This window comes from Papaver somniferum, chromosome 7, assembly GCF_003573695.1.
Source record: "Papaver somniferum cultivar HN1 chromosome 7, ASM357369v1, whole genome shotgun sequence".
Lineage (NCBI taxonomy): Eukaryota > Viridiplantae > Streptophyta > Magnoliopsida > Ranunculales > Papaveraceae > Papaver > Papaver somniferum.
In genome coordinates this window covers 235894903-235918632 of record NC_039364.1, presented here as the reverse complement: position 1 = coordinate 235918632, position 23730 = coordinate 235894903, and the positions used below count along the sequence as shown (strand labels likewise).

At 36.2% G+C, this 23730-nt stretch overlaps 1 protein-coding gene across 1 annotated transcript; it reads right to left on the bottom strand.

Moving 5' to 3' along the window:
* Nucleotides 1-2128: 2128 nt before the first annotated feature.
* LOC113296163 lies at nt 2129-5875 on the bottom strand. The gene is made up of 4 exons (XM_026544496.1): nt 3645-5875; nt 3201-3509; nt 3004-3097; nt 2129-2899 (listed from the first exon to the last, which is right to left on the bottom strand). The coding sequence occupies exons 1-4, from the start codon at nt 5873-5875 to the stop codon at nt 2129-2131; spliced, it is 3405 nt and encodes a 1134-aa protein (XP_026400281.1).
* Between the last annotated feature and the right edge of the window lie 17855 nt (nt 5876-23730).

Sequence of the window (23730 nt, the reverse complement as noted above, 5' to 3'; positions counted from 1 at the left end):
AACGAGACTGATTAAGTTGTAGATAGAGTGTGTAACTCATCATCGTTTTCCTTCTCTGAGTTACAAAGGGAATTAATTTCAGAAGAATAATTACACGGAGAATAAGGCATACCTGAAAATGCTTTCTTCCTCAAATTTTTGATTTTCCGCTTAATATTATTTATACTGGTTCTTAAATCTGAAGCATGATTGTTGATATGTGATCCTTGCCAGCCGGTGATATTCCATCCTTACTTGAGGGATCCTTCTTCCTTTGACGTCTTTTTCTCTTCACTTGAGCATCAAACGTCTTAGTTGTCCATACGACATTTTTTTCTTCTATGATTATAGAAGGAGTTAGTATCATATGTATAACTAGGGCGGGACTTATCACAGTAATACTTGGAATTTGAGACTGTGATGTTATTGTCCCATGGAGGAATAGGATTGATTACTTTCTTTGACATCCATATGAGAATGTTATGAAGTTTTTCATTCATTATCCGAAATCGACATTTCCGTTCAACATGACCCTTGTTTCCACAGTAGTAGCAGTTGAAGGAAATATTTTTAACGTCTCTCCTATGCCCTGTCTTCGAAGAATGACAATCTTTGTTTACTGGACCATCAGTTGTGACAGGTGTTTCTTCACATAGCAAGTTGTTCTTAGCACAGACAAAATTGATCTTCCCAGTGTTTGGAGTGTCTATTCTTTTATAGACCAGACCACGTGTATCACGATGTTCTTTACATGCTCCTAACATGGAAGATAATTTTGTAGAGATAATATCACTACAAAAAATCCTAGCAAATGCCACTAAAATCTCGCAACTATTAGTTGCCAAATGATATCGAAAAAAGTCAAAGGAAACTAGTAGTTCCTATATACTTCCGCAACAATCTGCACACAACTACCGTTTTTATTAGTTTCTGAATTCTTTAGCAACAAGTATATGCCAACTACATGAAATATACTAGTAGCCTGATGCTTTGGGAACTAGGCTAAGGCAACTCTTAGTTCCTATATAGTTTGACAACACGTCAATCGCAACTATAGGTTTCATTAGTTTCCAAACTCTTCAGTAACAAAGATATGCCAACTACATATAATGCACTAGTTTCCAAACTCTTCGGAAACTAAGCTTGCACAATTAACCTATTGCATAGTTGCTTAAGACTTCGGAAACTAAACCAGCAACTGTGATTGCCAAAGGTTTGAGCACCCAAATACACCAACTAGATTATGTTAATTGTTAATGTTAAAACACCTGTTAACATTTAAATTAAAAGTTTGAGGCTCTTTGCAGTTATGTTTCTCATTTTTTTGTAAATAGCTTGCTTGAAAAAAAAAATAGCTGGATGTTTTCTGCTCTTGTTTTGAATATTTTAATTCGGATGACAAGAAATCACCTACAGTATTACTTGTTGGAACCAAAGTTAGATTAAATAAAATACAAGGGGAAGGGTAAGGGTAAGAGTATCCTCTGAAATTTCATTGAGCCTTCATTAATTAAATAAGAATTTGATAAATTATAAATACTTGTTCTTGATTTACTATCTCACTCATTCTTAATCAGTCTTTTTGAAAACATTAAATTGTGATTTTAAGTCAAGGAATTTGAACAACTAATCTTCCTTAACTGTTAAGATGGCAGTCACTGTTAGGCATGACAAAAGTTCTCACAGTGAAATGTGTAACTTAATTAGATCCTTACAAGACTCCGGTTAGATTATCATTCATGGAAATGGTTCAAGAAAATGAATGTCTTGAAACACTCTTAAAGTTTACAAAAGATTAAAAGTGGGAATCGTGAAAGAGAAGTTTACAAGATTAAAAATATGAACTGTCATGTCTTCCCAAATTGCCAAGTACCCTATGTCAAAGTAGTTTCATAACTCAACTTTCGCAGGGAAAAAAATTCTACTTCTAACAGGTGATAGCCTCGCAACACCCCCCACCCAATAAGAGAAACATAGAAACCCGTCCATTTTGCAAGGCATTTGCAGTCGATAACTGGACAAGTCCTACAACATATAGATAACTCAGTAACTAACTCATCATAGATTAAACTTAAATTCAAAATAATCCAAGCATCACAAAGGGGAAAACTTTTATTAGATCAATAAGATGAAATGATACTCACCACTATTAAAATTCCATATCATCGCGGTTGTTATTATCATCAAATTCATACTCATCCTCATCATCAGAGGTGTAAACGGCATCCGTGTCATTTTCCTCTTCATCTTCTTGGCTTCGACAAGCTACTGCTGCTGCAGCACGACTGATAGTTTCTGGGGGAACGTCGTTCCTATCCCAAACAAAACTGTCACTGCGATCCTGATGTGGCTCTCCTCTAAGATCTTTTATCGAATAGCTTGAATGCCATTCTTGATATGCCTCACTAGAAGTCGAGCTTTCTGTTTCAGTCTCCCCATCCGAATCTATTTCTGGAATATTGAAAGACCGACGAGGTTGCGTTTTTATAACCACTTCATTTTGTTTATTATATACATCATTGATATAGAAAACCTGTTGTGCTTGAGATGCTAAAATAAACGGTTCATTCACATAATATCTTCTATTCATATGGACACTAGTAAATCCAAACTCATCTGTTCCTGCAATCGGTCTCCAATCGCATTTGAAAAGAAGAACTCGGAGTTGACCCACATACCGTGCCTCGATAATATTATTCACAACTCCATAAAAATCATTTTCATCTTCAGCTACACCTTCGTCTTCCCGAGGGACACACAGTCCACTATTCTGTGACTTTCGTCGACTCTCCCACTCTCTTGTATGAAATCTAAACCCATTGATAATGTAGCCATTGTAACTCAAACATTCTTTAGCAGGACCTTGACTCAACGAATATAGTTCATCACTCACCTGACCTTTTTTATGCAATTGGTATATCTATTCATACATGCATAGAGATGTTTATCAATGACGAAAAAAACGAAGTGAAAGTCATTAAAATCGCAAAAGAAATTGTGTTACAATGATATATCGGTACTTACTTTAGTTGCAAACCAATCAGGAAACTCTTTGATGTGTCTTCTATTAACGTCGGCGTCTCTTAAGCCACGGCTTTGCAGCTCACTTTTGTGTTCCCTGCAGGTGCAGCGCTTAACATAGTTAACCACAACACTGCTAAAATATTACTAGATCTTGAACAAGTTAATGGCTATAAAAACACAATAAATAGCACGCGCACTCCTCATATGGCTGCACTTCTTTGGTATTCAGCAAAGCATAAAGTTGGATTTGTTTCATCTCTGACTCCGTAAGCTGTCCCCAAGTTTCAGCTCCAACGGGCCTACCGGATTGTTTGAAAACTATTAATCGATCATCAGGTTGTGGCGCCTCATCATCCTCATTCCTTTCAAGTTTATTAAATTTTGTAACAACACTATTCAAGTAACGCGTACAAAAAGTGATACATTCATCTATAAGGTATGCTTCAGCCATCGATCCTTCGGGGCAAGCTTTATTCCGCACATAAGACTTCAACTTACGCAGATACCTAAAGTAATTACAGTAAGACTTCAAAGGATGCAAAAATAGTGATTGTATAAAAAAAATTACAAAAAGAAATATTCACCCAAGTCGTCAATGTAATTAGACAAATGTTGCACATAAAATAAATGAATACCCTTACCTCTCGATCGGATACATCCACCGATACTGAACTGGACCTGCATCCTTTGCTTGTTGTGTTAGATGAATGGGCAAATGCATCATCACAACAAAAAAAGATGGGGGGAATATTCTTTCCAACTTGCACAAAGTAATTGCGATACTATCTTGTAGTTTATCCAGATCCTCTATCTTGAGAACCCGTGTACACAACACTTTAAAAAACATACATAACTCACTCAGTGCTTCCAATATATCCCCATCCAAGTGTCCACGTAAGGCAATAGGAAATAAATATTCCATTAATACATGATAGTCATGACTTTTCAGACCCATAATCTTTCGATCCTTAACGTTCACACACCGAGAAATATTTGATGAGTATCCATCGGGAACCTTAATATCCTTCAAAGTTCTACAAAAAGATTCCTTCTCTTTGGGCGACATGACAAAAGAAGCTGTTGGCACCACTATTTTATCTCCCTCTTGTCTCAAATGTAACTCCGGCCGTAATCCCCAGTCCATCAGATCCAACCGGGCCTTAAGATTGTCTTTCGTTTTCCCTTCTACATTCATCACTGTGCCCAATACAGTTTCACAAATATTCTTCTCAACGTGCATCACATCGACATTATGAAAACATATAATTGAGCTTAAGTACGGCAACTCATGAAATATGCTCTTTTTTTTCCAGTTGTGTTCAAAAGTAACTGGTGTTATTTCTGTCAGACCAGTCTGTTTGGCGTTCTTACCAAACTGAACTTGTCGAAAATGAGCCAGCTGTTGAGCAATTTCATCCCCATTCATCAGATGTGGTGGTTCTCGAAGTTCTTTCTCTCCATCAAAGGCTGACTTCTGGTGGCGCCAATGATGACCAGCAGGCAAGTATCGACGATGATGCATGTAACAATACTTGCCCCCATTGCTCAGTCGTTCTGAACATCGGTCAGGCCCACAGCACGGACAAGCAAATTCCCCTTTGGTGCTCCACCCGGAAAGCATAGCTAGTGCAGGGAAATCACTGATGGTGCCAAGTAATGCTGCACGACATTTAAAATTCTCTTTCTTTGAAATATCGTAAGTTTCAACACCTTCATCCCACAATTCCTTCAATTCCTCTATGAGTGGTTGCAAATACACATCGATGTCGTTTCCTGGGGATTTGGGTCCAGGAATTATCATAGACAAGATAAAATTTTCCTCTTTCATACACAACCACGGTGGTAAGTTATAACTGATGAGAACAACTGGCCATGTACTATGTGGATGCAACATATTCCCAAACGGATTCATCCCATCAGTTGCTAATGCAAGTCTTACATTGCGAGGATCAGCTGCAAACTCTGGGTGCTTCTTATCAAAGGTCTTCCATGTCTCTGCATCAACTGGATGCCTCAAAACTCCATCTTTGGGACGTCTTTTGGCATGATATCGCATATAAGAAGCGGTCTTTGAAGACATAAATAACCTCTGAAGTCTTGGCTTTAATGGGAAGTACCGCAATTGCTTTACTGGAATGTTTTTACCTCTTGGTGTTCTTCTGATTGATTCGTTATCCACATTCAATTCAGTAGTTTTCCATCTTGAAGCATGACATACCGGGCAAGAAGTTTTATCTGCATTCTCTTTCCAGAACAAAACACAATCATTCTCGCAAGCATCGATCAAAATGTAGCCAAGCCCCAAGCCCTTGATTGTTGTTCTAGCATCATAAAAATTCTTTGGTAGTTTGGCATCCGGAAAGGCTTTGGTCAAGAGACTCAACAACGCATCAAACCCCTTGATGTTCAATCCACCGAGGGACTTGACATGAAGCAAGTGCACAATGAAGGATAATCTTGAAAACTTTTCACAGCCAGGATATAGTGACACCTGCGCATCGTTCAGCAACTTGTAAAAATTGGAGGCGTCATAGTTCATTTCTTGCAGCAAATCAGACATTTCTTCATCGTCGTCCTGCACCACATTTCCAGTATTGGTTGTTTCCCTCACCTGGTCTTCCCCTTCTCCATGGTATACCCAATCGACATATCCCGGCATAAAGCCATTCCACAGAATATGTCCGTGCACTACAGACACAAGCTCTCTCTTATTGTTATTGCAATCCTTACAAGGACAAAATATTTTCTGGTCGGGTTCTAAATCCCAGCTCGCATAGTCTATGAAATTTCGAACTCCTGCTTTGAATGCATCGTGGTCTCTTGGAAGTCCTATCCAGCTCTTGTCAATAATTGTGAAGTCTTGGAAATCCATCATATGAACATAAAGAGTAAACAGAAGACAATCTATGAGAGTCCGTAAAAGGAGGTGCAGAACAACTATGGATTAGAGAAACAAAATTTCTGCGAAACAAGAAGAGATCTTAGATTAAAGTCAAACCAACAAACAGATAATATGAATCTATAGTATCAAATTAAAATTTTTAGCAACCTATGCAAGTCAAATTAGTGAGAAAAATAGGCATAAGTTAAGGATTGGAGCGCAATTACCAGAAATTCGTCACATCAAAGCCCTTTCCAGCTCCGTTGGAAACCTGGTAGTAGACAAACAAAAAGAGCACAGATCAGTAAAATCAAGAAGGAAAAGTGACTCTTTTAACTAAATTGAAAAGAGGGGGGATTGATATGAGACTATGAGAGTTATCTCTAAACTCTGAATCCATTTTATAGTTATAGAGAGTCTTGAGGGAGTTAGATTTTAAAATCTTCAACAATAACATAAATCTGAACCAAAATCACAACCCACACCCAGAAATCAACCACCAGAGGGTTCTATTCAACAATTGATTAAAAATAAAACCATTACCGAAATCGAAATCATAGTTATAAGAAAAAATTACAGAAGACAGTTACCTTTTGCCCTAACTTTTGATGGAATCCTTTGATTTTCAAGTTTCAACAACTTCTTCATCCAATCGAAGTCAATGAAGAAAAAAGAGAAATCTCGAAGTCAATGAAGAAGAAAAGAGAAATCCCTGTGAAATTGAAGAAAGAAGATGGTGAACCGAAGGAAGTAGTTGTTGAGAGAAATATCAACGAGGTGACTGGGGTATATGATGAAGATGAGAAAGAAAGATCGGGACTGAGTAATCTATGTTTCGCCCAGCGTATTATTTGGTGTAGCTGGACTATAAGATAGGAGTACCTCACTGCCATAGATGGAAGCCACCTATCACCATCAAAGAGATCTGATGACCAAATCTTGAGACCCGAGATCTTATGGTGAAAACCACGCGCCCCACACACAAAAAAATGGGCGCGTGCACTATACGTTCGCCTGGTGTGGGGCGTGGACTATGCCACCGCCTGGTGTGGGTCGGGACCAAGGTAGTTAATCTCGGATTCCGGTTTATCTCGGTCCCGAGCGAGACACTGGTACAACGTTGTCTCAGGGAGATTTCGTTTTCAAATTTCGATGTAATTTCGGTTCCAAAAAACTTCCAATAATTTCCGTTAATTTCCGTTAATATTCAATAATTTCCGTTAATATTCGATAATTTCCGATATTTACTTAGGAGAGACGTAATCAAATGGCTAAAGAGTAAACCTAAAGGGTATTAGGTATCGAAAATTTCCGAAAATTTTATGATATAGTTATACACTAACGGTATCGGATATTAACCTAACGGAAACTCCCTTTACCGGTATCGTTATGTTAATAAACGGATATCCGTTACGTTAAGGTTATTGGATATCGGATAGCCGTTATATCGGATATTAACCTAACGGAACCCGGATGTTCGGAAACGGATACCGGATATCGAATATCCATTGACATCCCTATTCCTCATCATCAACACCAAATGATAATTTTAGGTCAAGAAATTCAAACACAACAACAAGCAATAATACTAGTGAGTGAATTAATCTGTTTAATTTTTGTACTTGAGATTAATCCACTCAATTTTAAAAATATATATATATATATTCCTGCCGAAATTCCGACCGAAAAACGCGTTTCCGGCCGAAATTTTCGCAAAGATTTCGTCCGGCCGAAATTAACAAAATCTTGTCTTCTTGGACCGAAATCCGGAACTTCGCCGAAATTTCGGCCGAGATGGCCGAAATCGACTACATAGGTCGGGACTATACGTTCGCCTGGTGGTTGAGCGTGGACTATACCGACTATATTTGGGTTCAGTCTTGGTCCTAGACCAAATATACTTTGGGTTTAGTCGCCCACTGCGGACGCTTTAAGGATATACCTATTTGATTCACGGGTGAGATTTCGAGTTACAATAAAAGTCTGGTAAAAATGAAGATTTTTCGTTCAATAATTGCAAATATTATGGTTTCTAATGCGAATTTTGGATCACTTGATGAATTTTGATATATTATGGTATCATATCCAAACATTCAAAAATAAATGAAGATGGTGGATATATTAGGTGAAATTTGATGCACTTAAGGGAAAATTCAAAAGAATCCGAGTGAAATTCAGCAAAATCGAGCGATATTGGGCTATATTGATGAATACCAAAGAAATTGAAGAAATACAAGTCACGTAGGATAGAATTGACTAAAATCGATGAGGTTCAAACTCTCAGACTTGTGAAGATTAAATTAATTAAAGGTTTAATAAAATTATATACAGAATTATTAACAATGCATGCGAGAGGTAACCAAGACACTAGATTCCACTATTATGCAAAATTGAATGATAAATATTTCAAAACTCTATTCAATTCTTAAGTCCTCTTTTATCTTTAAGACAAATAACTTTGTACCTGCTAACGCAAAAGGCAAACTGATTTTGTAGGTGATGGAAGATTGTTTCTTAGCCATCTGCAGATTGAAAAGATAGAATTGAACAACGGGGTTAGACGAAGAAAATGATTTATTGATTAATAAAACCAATATCTTATTTTGCTGAGGAAAAAAAACTCACTGGAGATTAAAAAAAAGCCCTAATTCAAAAATCCATAAAGATGTAGAAAACAAGAAAAGGAAGAAGAAGATTTACATAGATTTCTAATAATCCTAACTCTGAAATGGGTGGATATCCAAAGAAACCAATAAAATTTGAGTGTAATTTAGTTAGGCGTCTTTATAATGGGTTGAAATATTCACCCAACTCAAGAATTCTTTAGATCTCAATGGATATGCTTAGATATTTACATAAATCGATTCCAAGGAAAGATTATACGACTCTATATAATCTATTTAATCTCACTATATGTACATAAAAATTTACATAAGTAAATTTAAAAAAAGAACTATGAAACTATATTATTGAAATATCTATCATATAATTTGAAAAATAAAGAGATTACCTAACTATATTTCTTTCTGTTTTTTTTATCCTCTCATCCTAGTATATGTTTTTCCCTTAACCTCACTTAAAAAAACTAAAAATGAGAAATAAAGGACGCTAACTCGACATTATTTTTTTCCTGACTAAAGTCATCAAACTAATAACGAAACTTAGACCGATAAGAAAGACAAGAAACATGGATTCACTATTTGACTTAGATCACCAAAGTGCACACATGTATCCCCTGAGTGATTTCGACCAATGTTGACTAATGTTGTTATTAAAGTCCAGGTGAAAATGAGTGAGGTCGACCAACATTGAGATCGTTTTAATTCCCATACTATAATTATTCAAAATTTTGATGAGTCAAATGTTGCTAACAATTCTCGAGTTCATTATTTTTTCCAAAATTCCTTCTCAATTATCGAATCATAGGTTACAGTCGAGATTTTTGGTCTAACATGAATGATATGTTATAGTACCGTTCCCCAATAACTTTACCAATGAACCACTGTCAGATTGAAAGTTGAACTTTTAAGAAAGAAAAAATCCTTAATTATTTTTTATAAAAACTCCATATAATGTTACCATGTCCACTAAAGGTGAGGAGGCATCTGCTGTGAATTTACCATGTGTCCATGCGCACGGCACGTGTCAGTGAACTGTATTGACGTGTTTACACGTGGTTGTAAAATAACCATTAGATCTTCCTCAACCCATCAAGTAGGCGACAGAGATGTATAATCACAGTTTCACATCGAAACATAGTTTTCTCCTCTCTTCCATATCCAGCGTATTTCTCCCCATCTCTATCTTAGGTAGAAAATTTCTCCTCGAGAGGAAATTTTGGCAGAAAATTAGGGTATTGTTCTACAGTTTTGGAAATATATCTGCATCGCCGTAGGATGATTGTGTTGATTATATTGATAAGGATTGGAAGAAGATATCAAGTGGTAATAATGTCGGTCCAAAAACTTTCGATTTGAACCCTAACAATTTTTGGGCGGAATGAAAATCAAAAGAAAATCCTTTTGGGCGGGGATTATTCCCGCTTGGTGTTTTGGAAAAGCTATAAATCTCAACCCTAAACTCATTCCAGAGATGTTAAAGAAATTTATTTATTTTTTGGGGAATTATCAGAGATCAAAAACAGCAAGGTACATAACTTACGATTTTTAATTTGATTAATTAGTTCATAAATTGATATTGGGATATTTGATTGAATCTGAAATTGGGGTTACATATTTTTAATTTGATTCATGAGTTCATAAATTGATATTAGGCTATTTGATTGAATCTGAAATTGGGGTTACATATTTTAAATTTGATTCATGAGTTCATAAAATGGCTATTTGATTGAATCTGAAATTGGGTTACATATTTTTAATTTGATTCATGTGTTCATAAATTGATATTACGCCTGTTCAACTGAATCTGAAATTGGGGTTACATATTTTGATGGCTAGTGTTTTGGTCTAAATTTGGCCTTGTCTGTAGCTTTTTAGAGCTTCTCTAGTACAGTTTCCTCAAAAAAAAAAATAAAAAAAAATTGGGGTTACATAGGATCAATCAAGTTGTGCAGAATAGTTGGGTGTATGCTATCCTGCTTAAGTTGGGTGTTCCTTTCCATCAGGTTGTGGAAAATAGTTCAAAACAGAAAATAATGCATCTACAGAGTATCGCAATGACACCCGCACCTATTGTTCAAAACAGAAAATAATGCATCTATAGTTGTGACAGCAATATGTGTTTCGTTATGACATACGACCCACAACCCACCAACAATAAAAACTATGAGTATCGCAATGACACCCGCACCAAGACAAATTCCTTTACAGGATTGTTATAGTTTTGTAATATCATTATTGCTATTCAGATTTGGTTTCGTGACTGATCTTTTCTTATTCCTTTCCAGATGTCTCAAACCAAAAAACAACTTTCCAAGAAAAAAATTGGGAGCTCCGACATAGCAAGCATAGCCCCTGGACAGTTGAGGTCAAATTACGGTAAGAATTATATTGTCATATGACGGTATATAATGAAGTGTGTAGCATGTGTTAATTTGTTCATTCATTGTTTTCCTACAGGTAGCGTAAAGAATAGAGGAGGAAGGACTAGTCAACTCGGTCGTCAACAATCAGTGCGCCATTCATTGGAGGAATTGGGTGAACCACCATCGCGTTCAGGAAAATCAAGAAGAGGATCAATATTCCAACAAGTTCGTAGAAAGAAACAACAACCAATGAATCAGCAACCATCATCTCAAATCGAAGACCATGAACAAGTGGAGGAAGAATACCTTCAACCACCAGAAGAAAGATCAGGAAGAACTCGTAACACTCCCTTGCCAACAAGTTCACCACCACTGCGAGACAGGGGTGGACAAAGTCTTCCTATAACACCAAGCAGGTTACCTCTAATTGATGATGATTTTCTTGATTCTCCGAGAAGATCTCCTAGAGGACTTGGTAGTAATCGAGTACTAACCAACAGGTCTAATCATTTTATTAATTCTTTAAGGAGATCTCCAAGGGGACTCGGCAATAATAGGGTACAAAGATCGCTTGAGGCAGAGTACAATGCTTCAAATGCAGGATATATGCAAAGACATCGTCAAGTCCAACATCAATCAGATCAACTTTATAACACTCAAGTATCAAGTTCTTCTCGGCAACAACCATTGGGATTACAACATCAGGGTAGTCGAAGTTCATCTTCCCAACGACAATCTCAAACACCATCAAATGGCGCTCCTCTTGGAAACCAAAACATCTTGCATCAGAATACTTCACGCCATGAGCCAGAACAAAATGATACTCCTGAAGATCAACACCTCCAGCGGCAGCATCCTTCACGTTCAACATCTAATTCTCCCCAATCAAATGAAGAATGTGGTACTGCAGAAATAACGAGTAAGTATAAATGTATGCATATGTGAAAATAAAAGATGCAGAACACTTCATTTTATTTTTTTGCGCGAGTTCACTTATATGTTCATTTTTAATATTAAACAGTTGTACCATTAAGGAAAAAAAGAGGGCGCAGCTGTATGAAGGAACTTTCCAAATTCAGGGGACAAATACTTGAATTGGATCTCTATGAAGGTATACTATGTGGTTATAAAAACGAAGTCGCAATAAATTCAGTGTGCATGTGGACTAGGCAAAGTCAGAACTGTCCCTTGAATTACGATGCATTTGATGATGTTCCTCCTGAAAAAATTCAGCGGGTGATCAAAAATCTCTATGTATGTATTAGAAGTCACTGTGTTATTCCAATTTTAATAATATTTTTTGTGAAAGCAATAATTCGGATGTTTTAATGTCAATTATAACTCCCAGCTAATCAGTTTTTTCTCAACCAGGACTACTTTACAATCAAGTCTAGCACTGGAGAAGACCCAGAGGAAGCAATCAAGAAAATAATGAGGAATGCATATAACAGGCATAGGCACAAAATTCATAAAGCATACCTAAAGATTCAAAACCTTAGTAGTCACGAGGTAGCTTTGGCCTCCGAACCACCCTCTGAACTGGAGATTAACAGAGAGGATTGGATATATATGTGCAAGACTTTCGACACGCCAGATTTCAAGGTATATACATTCAGTTACATGTGATCTTTTCATCAAACTATCATTGCTTATGTGTTAGATTCTGAATTTACTTGTGGATACATTATAACCATAAAATTAGATAGCATATCCAATTTTATGTCACCTAGTGATACACCCCTTATACAATTTCATTGCTTCTTTGAAAATTTATTGTTTCTAGTTAGGAGTGTGTTCTTTTCCGCAAGGGTATGCATTTGAACTTCCTATCTGTTCTTCTATTGTCAAATATGCGTAGCATACTTAGTTTTAGACTGTCGCAAATAAAATGAAGTTTTGACTTTCCATGAAAGAGCCTCCTGTAGTATGTGTAGAATGTTTAAAATATCAAGCTATATATGTTATGAATACACTGCAGAGTTGCTTAACCTAACAGATGGTGGAGTTTAAATGACAGAAAAAATCAGACAGAGGGACTGCGGCTGCTAAAGCAAAGGAAATTAATCATAGTGCGGGCAACAGAAGTTTTGCCAGCGTAGAATATGATTTGGTATGCATTAATTGTATCTCATTCTTTGTCTACTGATGTTGGTTCGAATCCGTGTTTTATATACCGTGTAGTGTTAACTTACTTGGTTTGTTTGCAACTGCTTGCTGCTTCAAAGATTGCGGAGAACAAGCCTTGTGATGCAGTGATTTTGTTTTCAGAAACCCATGGTTCTAAAAAATTGCCACCGAAATGTCAGGAGATGAAAGTAAGACATACTACAAATATACTTAGAATTTTGTGTCTAAATATATCTCTGCAACAGTATATGATCATGTATAGCTATCTGTAATTTATGTAGAAAATAATGGAGGACATGAAAGAAGCAACACTGCGAGGAGAATCTAGTAAAACTCCATCTGACATATATGAAACTGTCTATAATGAACAACGTGGGAGTCTTAACAAACGTGGTCGCAAAGCTTCTCACACTCACAAGAGTTTGGCTGATTTAAGGGAAAAAGAAATACAATTGTTGAATGGAAGAATTGAGTCTCTACAGACAGAAAACATGCTACAGAGAAGAGAAACACGTCGGCTTACTGATCTAATTAATAGTTTTTTTCTAAACATTATCCTTCCATGGTTGTACCAGATGATGAAATGGAGGATGATGCAGAGGTCAGTGGGCGAGATGAGGATCTTGATGTGGAAGGTCAAAATGATGAGGATGACTATGATGACCTTGAGGATGAAAACTACATCCGTGACTATCCTGATATGGAGGATCGAAATGTGGAAGGTGCCATGGATGATGAATGATTTTCTTTATTTGAAAGACTGACGTGGAGGATTCCAATTCGGAGTGGGCCAGCCAGTGATGAATGAATTTCTATTTTATTTTGTTTTGTGTTTTTTTTCTTTCTTGTTTTTTTCTGGTATTAGGATATTAGGGTAGGGAGGATGATAACGTGTAGTATGGCTTTTTGAAGCATCCAAGGTGTTATGACTTTTTACTCTTGGTTCTGGAAATGAAATGCATATTTTATTAATTTGTTTTGTCAATGCATACATTATACAAAAAAATTATTAATTAGGATATGATCAAAAATAGTAATTAACTAATTATGAGGTTAATTACGATATTTTCATTACCATATTAATTATGATAATTATTTGAGTTTAATTACGATATTAATTACAAGATAAATGAAGATATTAATTACCATATAAATATAATAATTAATTGTGATATTAATTACAATATTAATTACAATATCATCCATGCATACAACCAAAATAATTACAATATCACAGTTGCGGAATGACAATTACAATATCACAGTTGCGGAATGATTTGGGAACCATATGCCAACTAGTAAATTTAATTGTTTAACGATTCGATAACTATCAATCAACTTCAACTTAATTGTCTATACCTATTGAAATTATGAAATCATAGTATTTGGCTACCACCAAATTAATTGCTAAATAAATCCACAACAAGATTTTAATTTAGTTGCCATATTATGTGGAAAGTTACTGACAACTACGATGATTATGTTGTTAATATGTTTGGCAACTCTAGAACAACTGCAAAATTTTGTGGTTTTAATTAATTGCATTTAACTAAGTAACGTATTTGGCTCCTGTAACATAAGTTGCCAAATGAAATTATGGCAACTATGTATTTTTAGTAATTGCCTTTACATTTGGAAACACCCCATACGGCAACTTAGGCTCCGCAACTACCATTAATTGCCAATGTGTTTGGCAACTAAAAACTCATATTCGGCAACCAAACTAGCTTGGTTGCCAATGCTCAAGTTTTTTGTAGTGTATTGAACCTTTTCAGATTCTCTTCTAGTGATTTTATCTTGCTGATAGTTGTAGATAGATCATTCTTCAATTGACATTATTTTGCAAGAATAAGGCTTTCTCTGTCATTATAGTATTTCTGTTAAGAGTCATACTTTGCCTCAGACTCAGCAAGTTTTTCTTTCAACACACAAAAACTCTTCTGAAGTTTTTCACATTCAGGAGTCTTTAAATGAACTTCTTCTTCCTTGTATTTGAGGATTGATTGTAAGAGTTTATAACCATAATCAAATCCTTTAAAGAATTTCTTTAGTTTCCTGTTTTCACGACAGAGAGGAAAAAGATATTCTGCAAGATAGACAATTGATCCCTTTTTTTTCTATGATATCGTTAAAGAGTATGATGTATTGTGAGACTTCTTCATCAATAATCGGTCCCTCTTCTGAGTCACTTTCATCTGAAAGTTTATCTAGTTGATCATCTAGGCGATTTTCCCAGTTGACATAGGTTTCTGACAGAGGGAGATATATGAGAGAACTCTTGGAAATCTCAGAACTCTGGACAGTATCAGGAGGATTCTGATCTGGTTTTGCGAAGTCAGAGATATCACTATTGTCCATAGAGTCAGATCGCTACAAACATAGACGGATAAGGTCTTTAAGCGTGCTTGCCTGCTCTGATACCAATTGAAAAAGCGGGGGTCTAACAAACACACCCAATATTTCGGTTAGCAATCTGTATGGACTAACTCCAATATACTTCCTAGAGAATCAACTAGACAGTCAGACTCAATCTAGAGAAAAGTATATCGAGGAGTTAATATCTCTCTCACTTGATTTGATCTTTACTCAGGAAAATAAGAAGTTGCGAGTCTTTATCAAATACAAGGATAATAAACTTGGATGTTACCAAAGACCAATATTCAATGATCAATCAATTTCCAATCAACAACGAAAGGTTGGATTTCACAATTGATCGATACAGCACAACCTGTGATATTTCAATTATATAACAAAATATAATGCAGAATAGAAATAACACAGACACCAGAAATTTTATTAATGAGGAAACCGCAAATGCAGAAAAACCCCGGGACCTAGTCCAGATTGAACACCATACTGTATTAAGCCGCTACATACACTAGCCTACTACAAACTAACTTCGGTCTGGATTGTAGGTGAACCCTAATCAATATCACACTGATTCAAGGTACAGTTGCGCTCCTTACCTCTCTGATCCTAACAGGATACTACGCAGTTGATTCCTTAGCTGATCTCACCCACAACCAAGAGTTTCTATGACCTAAAGTCGAAGACTTTAATAAACAAATCTGTATCACACAGAAAAGTCTACGATAATTGATAAATCTGTCTCTCACAGATAAACCTACAAGTTTGTTCCGTCTTTTGATAAAAATCAAGGTGAACATGAACCAATTGATAAACCAGACTTATATTCCCGAAGAACAACCTAGTATTATCAATCACCTCACAATAATCTGAATCGTATGGTAGCGAAACTAGATATTGCGGAATCACAAACGATGAGGTGAAGATGTTTGTGATTTCTTTTTATCTTGCCCTATCATAGATATAATCTCAAGTCAATTATTCAATTGAAATCGTACGATAGAAAATGGCAAGATCAGGTCGCTCAACTACAAGAGAAGTAGTTTCGTCTGGCTTCACAATCCCAATGAAGTCTTTAAGTCGTTAACCGACAGGGTATCGAGAAGAAACCTACGGTTAAAGGAGAATCGACTCTAGCAAAACCAACTAGTATCATGCAGGAGGTGTGAGGATTAGTTTTTCCAGTTGCTAGACGTCTCCCTTATATAGTTTTCAAATCAGGTTTTGCAATCTGAGTTACCTTGGTAACAAACCATTCAAAATTCACCGTTATATGAAAAACCTGACTTATCCAATCTAATATCTTTCAACCGTTAGATCGAAACTTAGCTTGTCTCACACACAAATGAAATGTATTCATTTAGGTTTGAGTAACCGTACCTAAACGTGTACATTGGGTTGGTTCACAAATAGTTAACCAATGGTTAGCCATATGAGCACTTTCATATTAAACGCATTCATCTTTCTCATAACTAGCTAGTTCAAATGACTCATAAGAACTAGTTCAAGAGTTGTTCAATTGCTTAGATCTTTATACATAGACACAATTGAAACAAAATCGGTTTGATTCACTTGAATCAATTCATGAACAATATAGCCACGGTTTGCAAAGATTGCATTCCTTATTGATTTATTGTTTAACTTCATGAAACTACCGATTTGAGAAATATAACCAGCTTAGGTACGCGTACGGGTACTGTACCATAGCTACCGGACTTGAGTTTGGAAACTCAACAGAAATTTTAGGTTTGAAAACTTCCATGGGTACGCGTACAGGTACGCATACCTAAGGTGACTGGTTTTCAGTTTGCAAACTTCACAAACTACAACAAAAAATTTCGGTATGAAAACTTCTGCCAGTATGCGTACGGGTACGTGTACCTAACCTGTCTCCTTCACCAATACCGCATGCACACATATGCACGCACTTGGTTTCCGGCACATGGATTTATGCACTAATGTGCAAACACACTATATATGCTTATATCCATAGTTGGTTACGTAATCTCAACTCCACATTTCAATCATTGAAACATTCTTCTATAATGTTATAATAGTCGTTAGACAAAAAGAATCGACTATCGTCATCAAAGATATTTTCAAGATTGAAATGTCATCATGACTTTCGTTACAGGTAAAGATGAAAATGGTTAAAGAAAAAGCTTACCAACACATATTTCAAGAAAAAGATAGGCGAGTAAACTCGGCTCGAAATAAAAATGTGTATATATGAAAACTATCATACTTATACGACTTTTGTCTCAAGAGTAGGAGATCGAATAGATAGAATTTTAAGTGACAGATGAGTTCAAGTCTCCACATACCTTTTGGTCGAATGAAGTTCCATTGGTTTCTTGAGTAGTTCTTCTTCTTCGTAAGATAATCGCCATGGAGTCTGGAGCTCAACTATACCTAACTATCCTAGACCGAGACTTAGTCATAAGTAAACAAGAAATCAAGACATATAGTTTTGATCACTAACATCAAACATGCTTGAGATAGCAACACATGCGAGTTCGACCGAGCAATGCTCTAACAGAATCCCATTTAGAGCATCTAGAAATCACTCTTAAGACTCTACAACAACACACACTATTTTCCAAACTCAGTAAATGTACCTTTGGACAATCTAAAGCGGAGTATCTTGGACATATCATCATTGCATGTATGCTCAATTGGCCAGTACCCACCACTTTGAAGGAACTTAGAGGGTTCCTAGGCCTTACTGGATACTATAGAAAATTTGTGAAGGATTATGGGATTATATGTAGGCCCCTGACAGATTTGCTAAAAAAGGATAACTTACATTGGAATGCTGCTGCTCAGACTGCATTTGAATCCCTCAAGCAAGCTGTCACCACAACCCCAGTGCTAGTACTGCCTGATTTCACTCTACCATTTGAAGTAGAGACCGATGCTTGTGATACAGGAGTAGGCGCAGTTTTAATGAAGAACAAGAGGCCAATTGCTTACTTCAACAAGGGCATGGGTACAAGGTTCCTTTCAATGTCGACCTATGAGAAGGAGCTACTTGCCATAATGATGGAAGTTACAAAGTGGAGGCCTTACTTAATGGGGTATCATTTTACTATTTATAGAGACCATCAAACTCTGAAATACATCATGGAGCAGAGACTTCACAGTATGGTGCAACAAAAATGGATTTCCAAGCTGTTAGGCTATGATTATGATGTTGTTTACAAAAAATGAATTGAGAATAAAGTAGTTGATGCATTTTCCAGAGTTACTCCAACTTTCTCACCCCAATGTCAACTCATCTCTGCAACCTACTTGGTTTGGTGAAGTGCAAGCTAGCTACAATTCAAATAATTTGGCTTCTGAGCTGATTCCACAGCTAACAATCTCTCCTTCCAGTAGAAGCCCTTATACTATTCTACAAGGAATTCTGAGGTACAAAAATATGTTGTGCATTTGGTTCACATGGGACATTGAGACAACAAGTGATGGCTGCAGTCCATTCTTCATCTGTGGGGGGACACTCAGGCACTCAGGAAAGCTACCAAAGGGCAACGGATTATTTCCACTGGGTAGGAATTAAAAAAGACTTACTACAGTATATCAAATAGTGTGACATCTGTCAGCAATACAAAGTTTCACATACTTCTCCTGGGGGATTGCTGCAACCATTGCCAATACCTGAACAAGCATGGAAATATATTTCCATGGACTTTATTACTGGGATTTCAAAGTCAGAAGGCAGGGAGGTCATAATGGTGGTGGTGGATAAGTTCACCAAGTACAGCGACTTCCTACCACTCAACCATCCATTCACAGCTGCATCTATAACAAAGGTATTTCTTGACAACATTTTCAAATTGCATGGCTTACCTGCTACAATAGTGTCAAATAGGGATAGTATATTCCTCAACAATTTTTGGCAGGAGTTATTTACTAGAATGGGTACAACATTACACATGAGCTCTGCTTACCATCCACAAACAGATGGGAAGACTGAGAGAGTCAATGCATGTCTAGAATCTTATTTAAGATGCATGACTATTGATAGACCCACCAAATGGGTTAGATGGATATCTTTAGATGAATGGTGGTTTAATTCTACTTATCATACAAGCCTTAAGACTACTCCATTTCAAGCTCTTTATGGCTACAGTCCACAACAGTTTGGTCTCTTCTCTCTCCAACCATCCTCCAATGCTTTCGTGGAAGATTATTTACAAAGAATACAGGCTATAGGGGTTATACTAAAATCCACTCTTGAGGATGCACAACACAGAATCAAACAACAGGATGATAAGTAGAGGACTGAGAGGGAATTCAAGGTTAGGGACTGGGTTTATTTAAGGTTACAACCATACAGGAAGACATCTGTGCAACTAAGAAGGAGTTTATCAGCCAAATTTTTTGGTCCCTATCAAGTTACTGCCAGAATGGGTAAAGTGGCCTACAAGCTCTGTCTTCCTGCTACTTCAAGGATTCGTCCAATGTTCCATGTGTCACAATTGAAGCCAAAGATGGGAATATGGTTACTTCCACAGACTACATTACCATCATTAGACTCCAATGGCTGCATGAAGGTCACCCCACTCCATATTTTATCTGCTAGAACAGTTAAGAATCATCAACAACTAGTGGAGCAGGTCTTGGTGCAATGGACACACTCAACAGCTGCTGATGCTACCTGGGAAGACAAGGCTTTTATCAAATTACAGTTTCCAAAGATGATTCTTGAGGACAAGAATCAGATTGATTATGGGGTATTATTCATAGGCCCGTACAGTTATAAGACCAATTGTTTTGTTAGCCGGGTGCCCTTATTATAGATGGGGTGTGTTTATCATAGTCATGCGTTAAGCATGGCCTATGGTCTTATATTTGTATCTTGCCAGTCATTGGATACCAATTATTATGAATTAACCAATTACTCTTCTTATCTCTCTTCCTCTCAGTTCTTCCCCTTATCTTCTAAATCTCATATTTATCTCATCTTAATTCGTCTAGTTCACCCCCTTTGTAGTGTAGATCACTACATAAACCAACTTACATCCAACCACATTGTAAGAGAGGTCTGGTGGAACAATAGACCATGTACCAGCATCCTTCAAAGCTCTATGTTCATTGTCCATGGAAACTCTCTATTTAGGATTCTTATTGGCCTGCGTAAAACAAGTAGGAATAGAAGAAGTAACATCACTTAAGAAAGCAGTAGGAAGTAAATGCTTAGTGGCAAACATAGTTTTAGGTTTAAACACACCTCTCTTAGCTTTATTATGCATTGATGATCATTTTGAGGCACAACAGTGGATGAAGTAGGTGAAGGAGTGGATGAAGGTGAAGAAACTGATGGTGGAGCAGACATAGGGGAAGGACAAACTGGTAATTTGTCAGGATTTGAAAAACCAGGTGATGTAGGCTGAATTTAGCTAGACTGAAATAAACAACTATGCTCATTGAATACGACATGTCTAGAAATATATACCCTACCAGTGGTCATGTCATAACATATATATCCTTTATGATATATAAGCTATAACCATGAAGACACAATGTTTGCTTCTTGGCTGTAGTTTGTTTGTTGTGTAGGGTTTTAGCCAAGGAAAACAAGAACATCCAAACACATTGAGAAAACTATAATTTAGAGGTCTGTGAAATAAAAATTCAAAAGGAGAAAGGAAGTTAATGGATTTGGTGACCAGTATGTTGCTAAGATAGTTAGATGTGTGAAAAGCTTCTACCCAAAAAGTATCAGGTAAACCAGATTGTATAAGAAGAGTTCTACCTATTTCAAGAATATTTTTATGTTTAGTTTCAGCTACCCCATTCTGATCATGGGTGTGTGGACATGAAAATTCATGAAAAATGCCTTTGGATACGAAATATCTAAGTAGATAATTAGTAAATTCATCATCATTATCAGTTATAACACATTTAACTGGAAAAAAAAGGAAATTTTAAATTTGAGTAACAAAATTAATAAACACTTGTCTAAAATCAAATTTATTAGATAGGGGAAAGACCCAACAGTATTTGGAGTACTGGTCAACTACATTATAATAATAATAATAATAATACCCTGATACAGAACCAATATGACAAGGCCCCCATTAGACCATATGTAACAATTGAAAGGGTTGAATAACAACAGTAGAAGACATACTAAAGGGTAGTTTATGATTTCTACCGAGTTTACAAGCATTACAAAAGATTGGTTTGTTAGTCACATTGTACAGATTTAACAAGTGACATAATCTTTGAAAATTTTGGAATGAAGAATGTCCAAATCTCATATGTAGAAGATCACTTTGAGTAAGTGTACTTGTGAAAACAGCTGGAGAAGATGATTTATTGAAGTGAATTGGATAGAGGCCATTCTCATGTGGCCCTTGCAAAAGAATCCTCCCTGAGATTAGATCACAAAAGCCAAAGGAATTAAATGTTAAAGATCGATTATTTTCTTTAAACTTGTGAACTGATAACAAGTTTTGAGAAGTGCTTGGGACAAAATGAATGTTGTTGAGTTTAAAAGATTGATCATTCACATGCTTAATGGTACTACCAATTTTAGAGATGTGCATACCTTGGCCACTAGTTGTAGAGATCGTCTCAGCACCATCATAAGGAGAAGAAGTAGTTAAGGTCTCTGCATCAGCTGTAATATGATTGTTTTCACCACCCTCAGGAAACCATGAATCATCATCAAAGATATCAGCTGAAGCAAGCATAGCCTGAATATTCTCTGGAGCTCTTCCTTGATATGAGAAGTTAAGTCTCTGATTGGAATCATTTGCCACATGTCCATATTTTGCAGATATTTGACAAACAGGTTTATCATTAACAATAGCAACACCACTATTAGTTCCTCTACCATAATTTCTTGGGAAAAATGTGTATTAAAGAATCTACCACCTATAAAACCACCTCTTGAACCACCTCTTATGTAACCAAAATTATTAGGAGCAGGTGATCCATATCCATATGAGTTAAGTCTAGAAGAAGTAGAACCAATATTCATTGCGGCAAAAGCTTTTGCCTCAGAATCTGACTTTTGACTACTAACAACCATTTCCTCACTCATCAATAAGTTATGCAGTTATTTACTTGTCACAGGTGGTGTATGATTTCTAATAGATGTAGAAAAAGAATTATATTCACTAGGAAGACTAGATAAGATAGTTACCACCATTTCATTGTCTGACACAGGTAAACCGGCAGCAGCAAGCTGATCTTGGATGACTTTGACTTCCATGAGATAACTGGTAACAAATGTTGACATCTTGAGTGTTTGAAGTTTAGTTCTCAATTGAATAACATGAGTTGAGGAGTTGTGAGCAAATATTTCTTCAATGTTCTTCCACAATCCATACGATGTATCAACACCAGCAACATATCTGATAACAGAATCATAAATCGTTGATTGAATCCAGATAATAAGATTCGAATCTTCAGTGATCCAATCAAGATAGTTAGGATTTACAATTACATTATTTTGATTTTTTCGTGTTGTGAAATTTTCAATACAAGGAAAAGAACCATCAAGATACTTCTCAACTTGAAATCTCTTAAAGCGAGGTACCACTAAAGCTTTCCAGACTAAATGATTATCATCTTTAAGTTTAACAGGAATGATATGACCAATTTTATTGAGCGGAAGTGTGGAAATTCAAACAGGATTTCTTGGATCCATAATAAAATGTTGAAAAGATGATAATAGAAAGAAAAATTGATGATGAAATTAAAGAAAAAGATATGTTGTGATAAGAAATCAATTAAGAGAATATGAATTTGATCAAATGGTCATGAAATTCTAAAAACTATATCTAGAAAAGAAAGATTTAGAGAATAAGCAAGATTTGCATAAACACATGATAAAAGGATCCAAGAAATGTAAACAAAGACTTAATTGATGAAGAAGATCAGTAGAACTCTATTAATGGAGAAACGAAACCTGCTCAGAATACTATAGTAACAGGAAAAATAATCTTCAAATGAACAATATTATTGAAAATGTAAAACCAATACACTAAATATGTTAGCAGAGACAGTGTTATATAGTTCACCAATCACAGACTTATTAGTACAGACCTAATCATGGTAAGACGTGTGTAATGACATTACAGTATCACATGAGTGAATTACATACTTACACGTGTAATTGGTGTAACAACTTATAATCAGTGTGTGTTCAATCTGGACAAGGTCCCAGTTTTTTTTTACAGTTGTTGTTTCCTCGTTAACAAAACTTCCGGTGTATATGTTATTTATTTTCTACATTATATTGTCTTATCTTTATAATTGAAATTGAAAAGGCGGGGGACTAACAACACCACCTAATATTTCGATTAGCAATCTGTATGGACTAACTCCGAAATACTTTGCTAGAGAATCAACT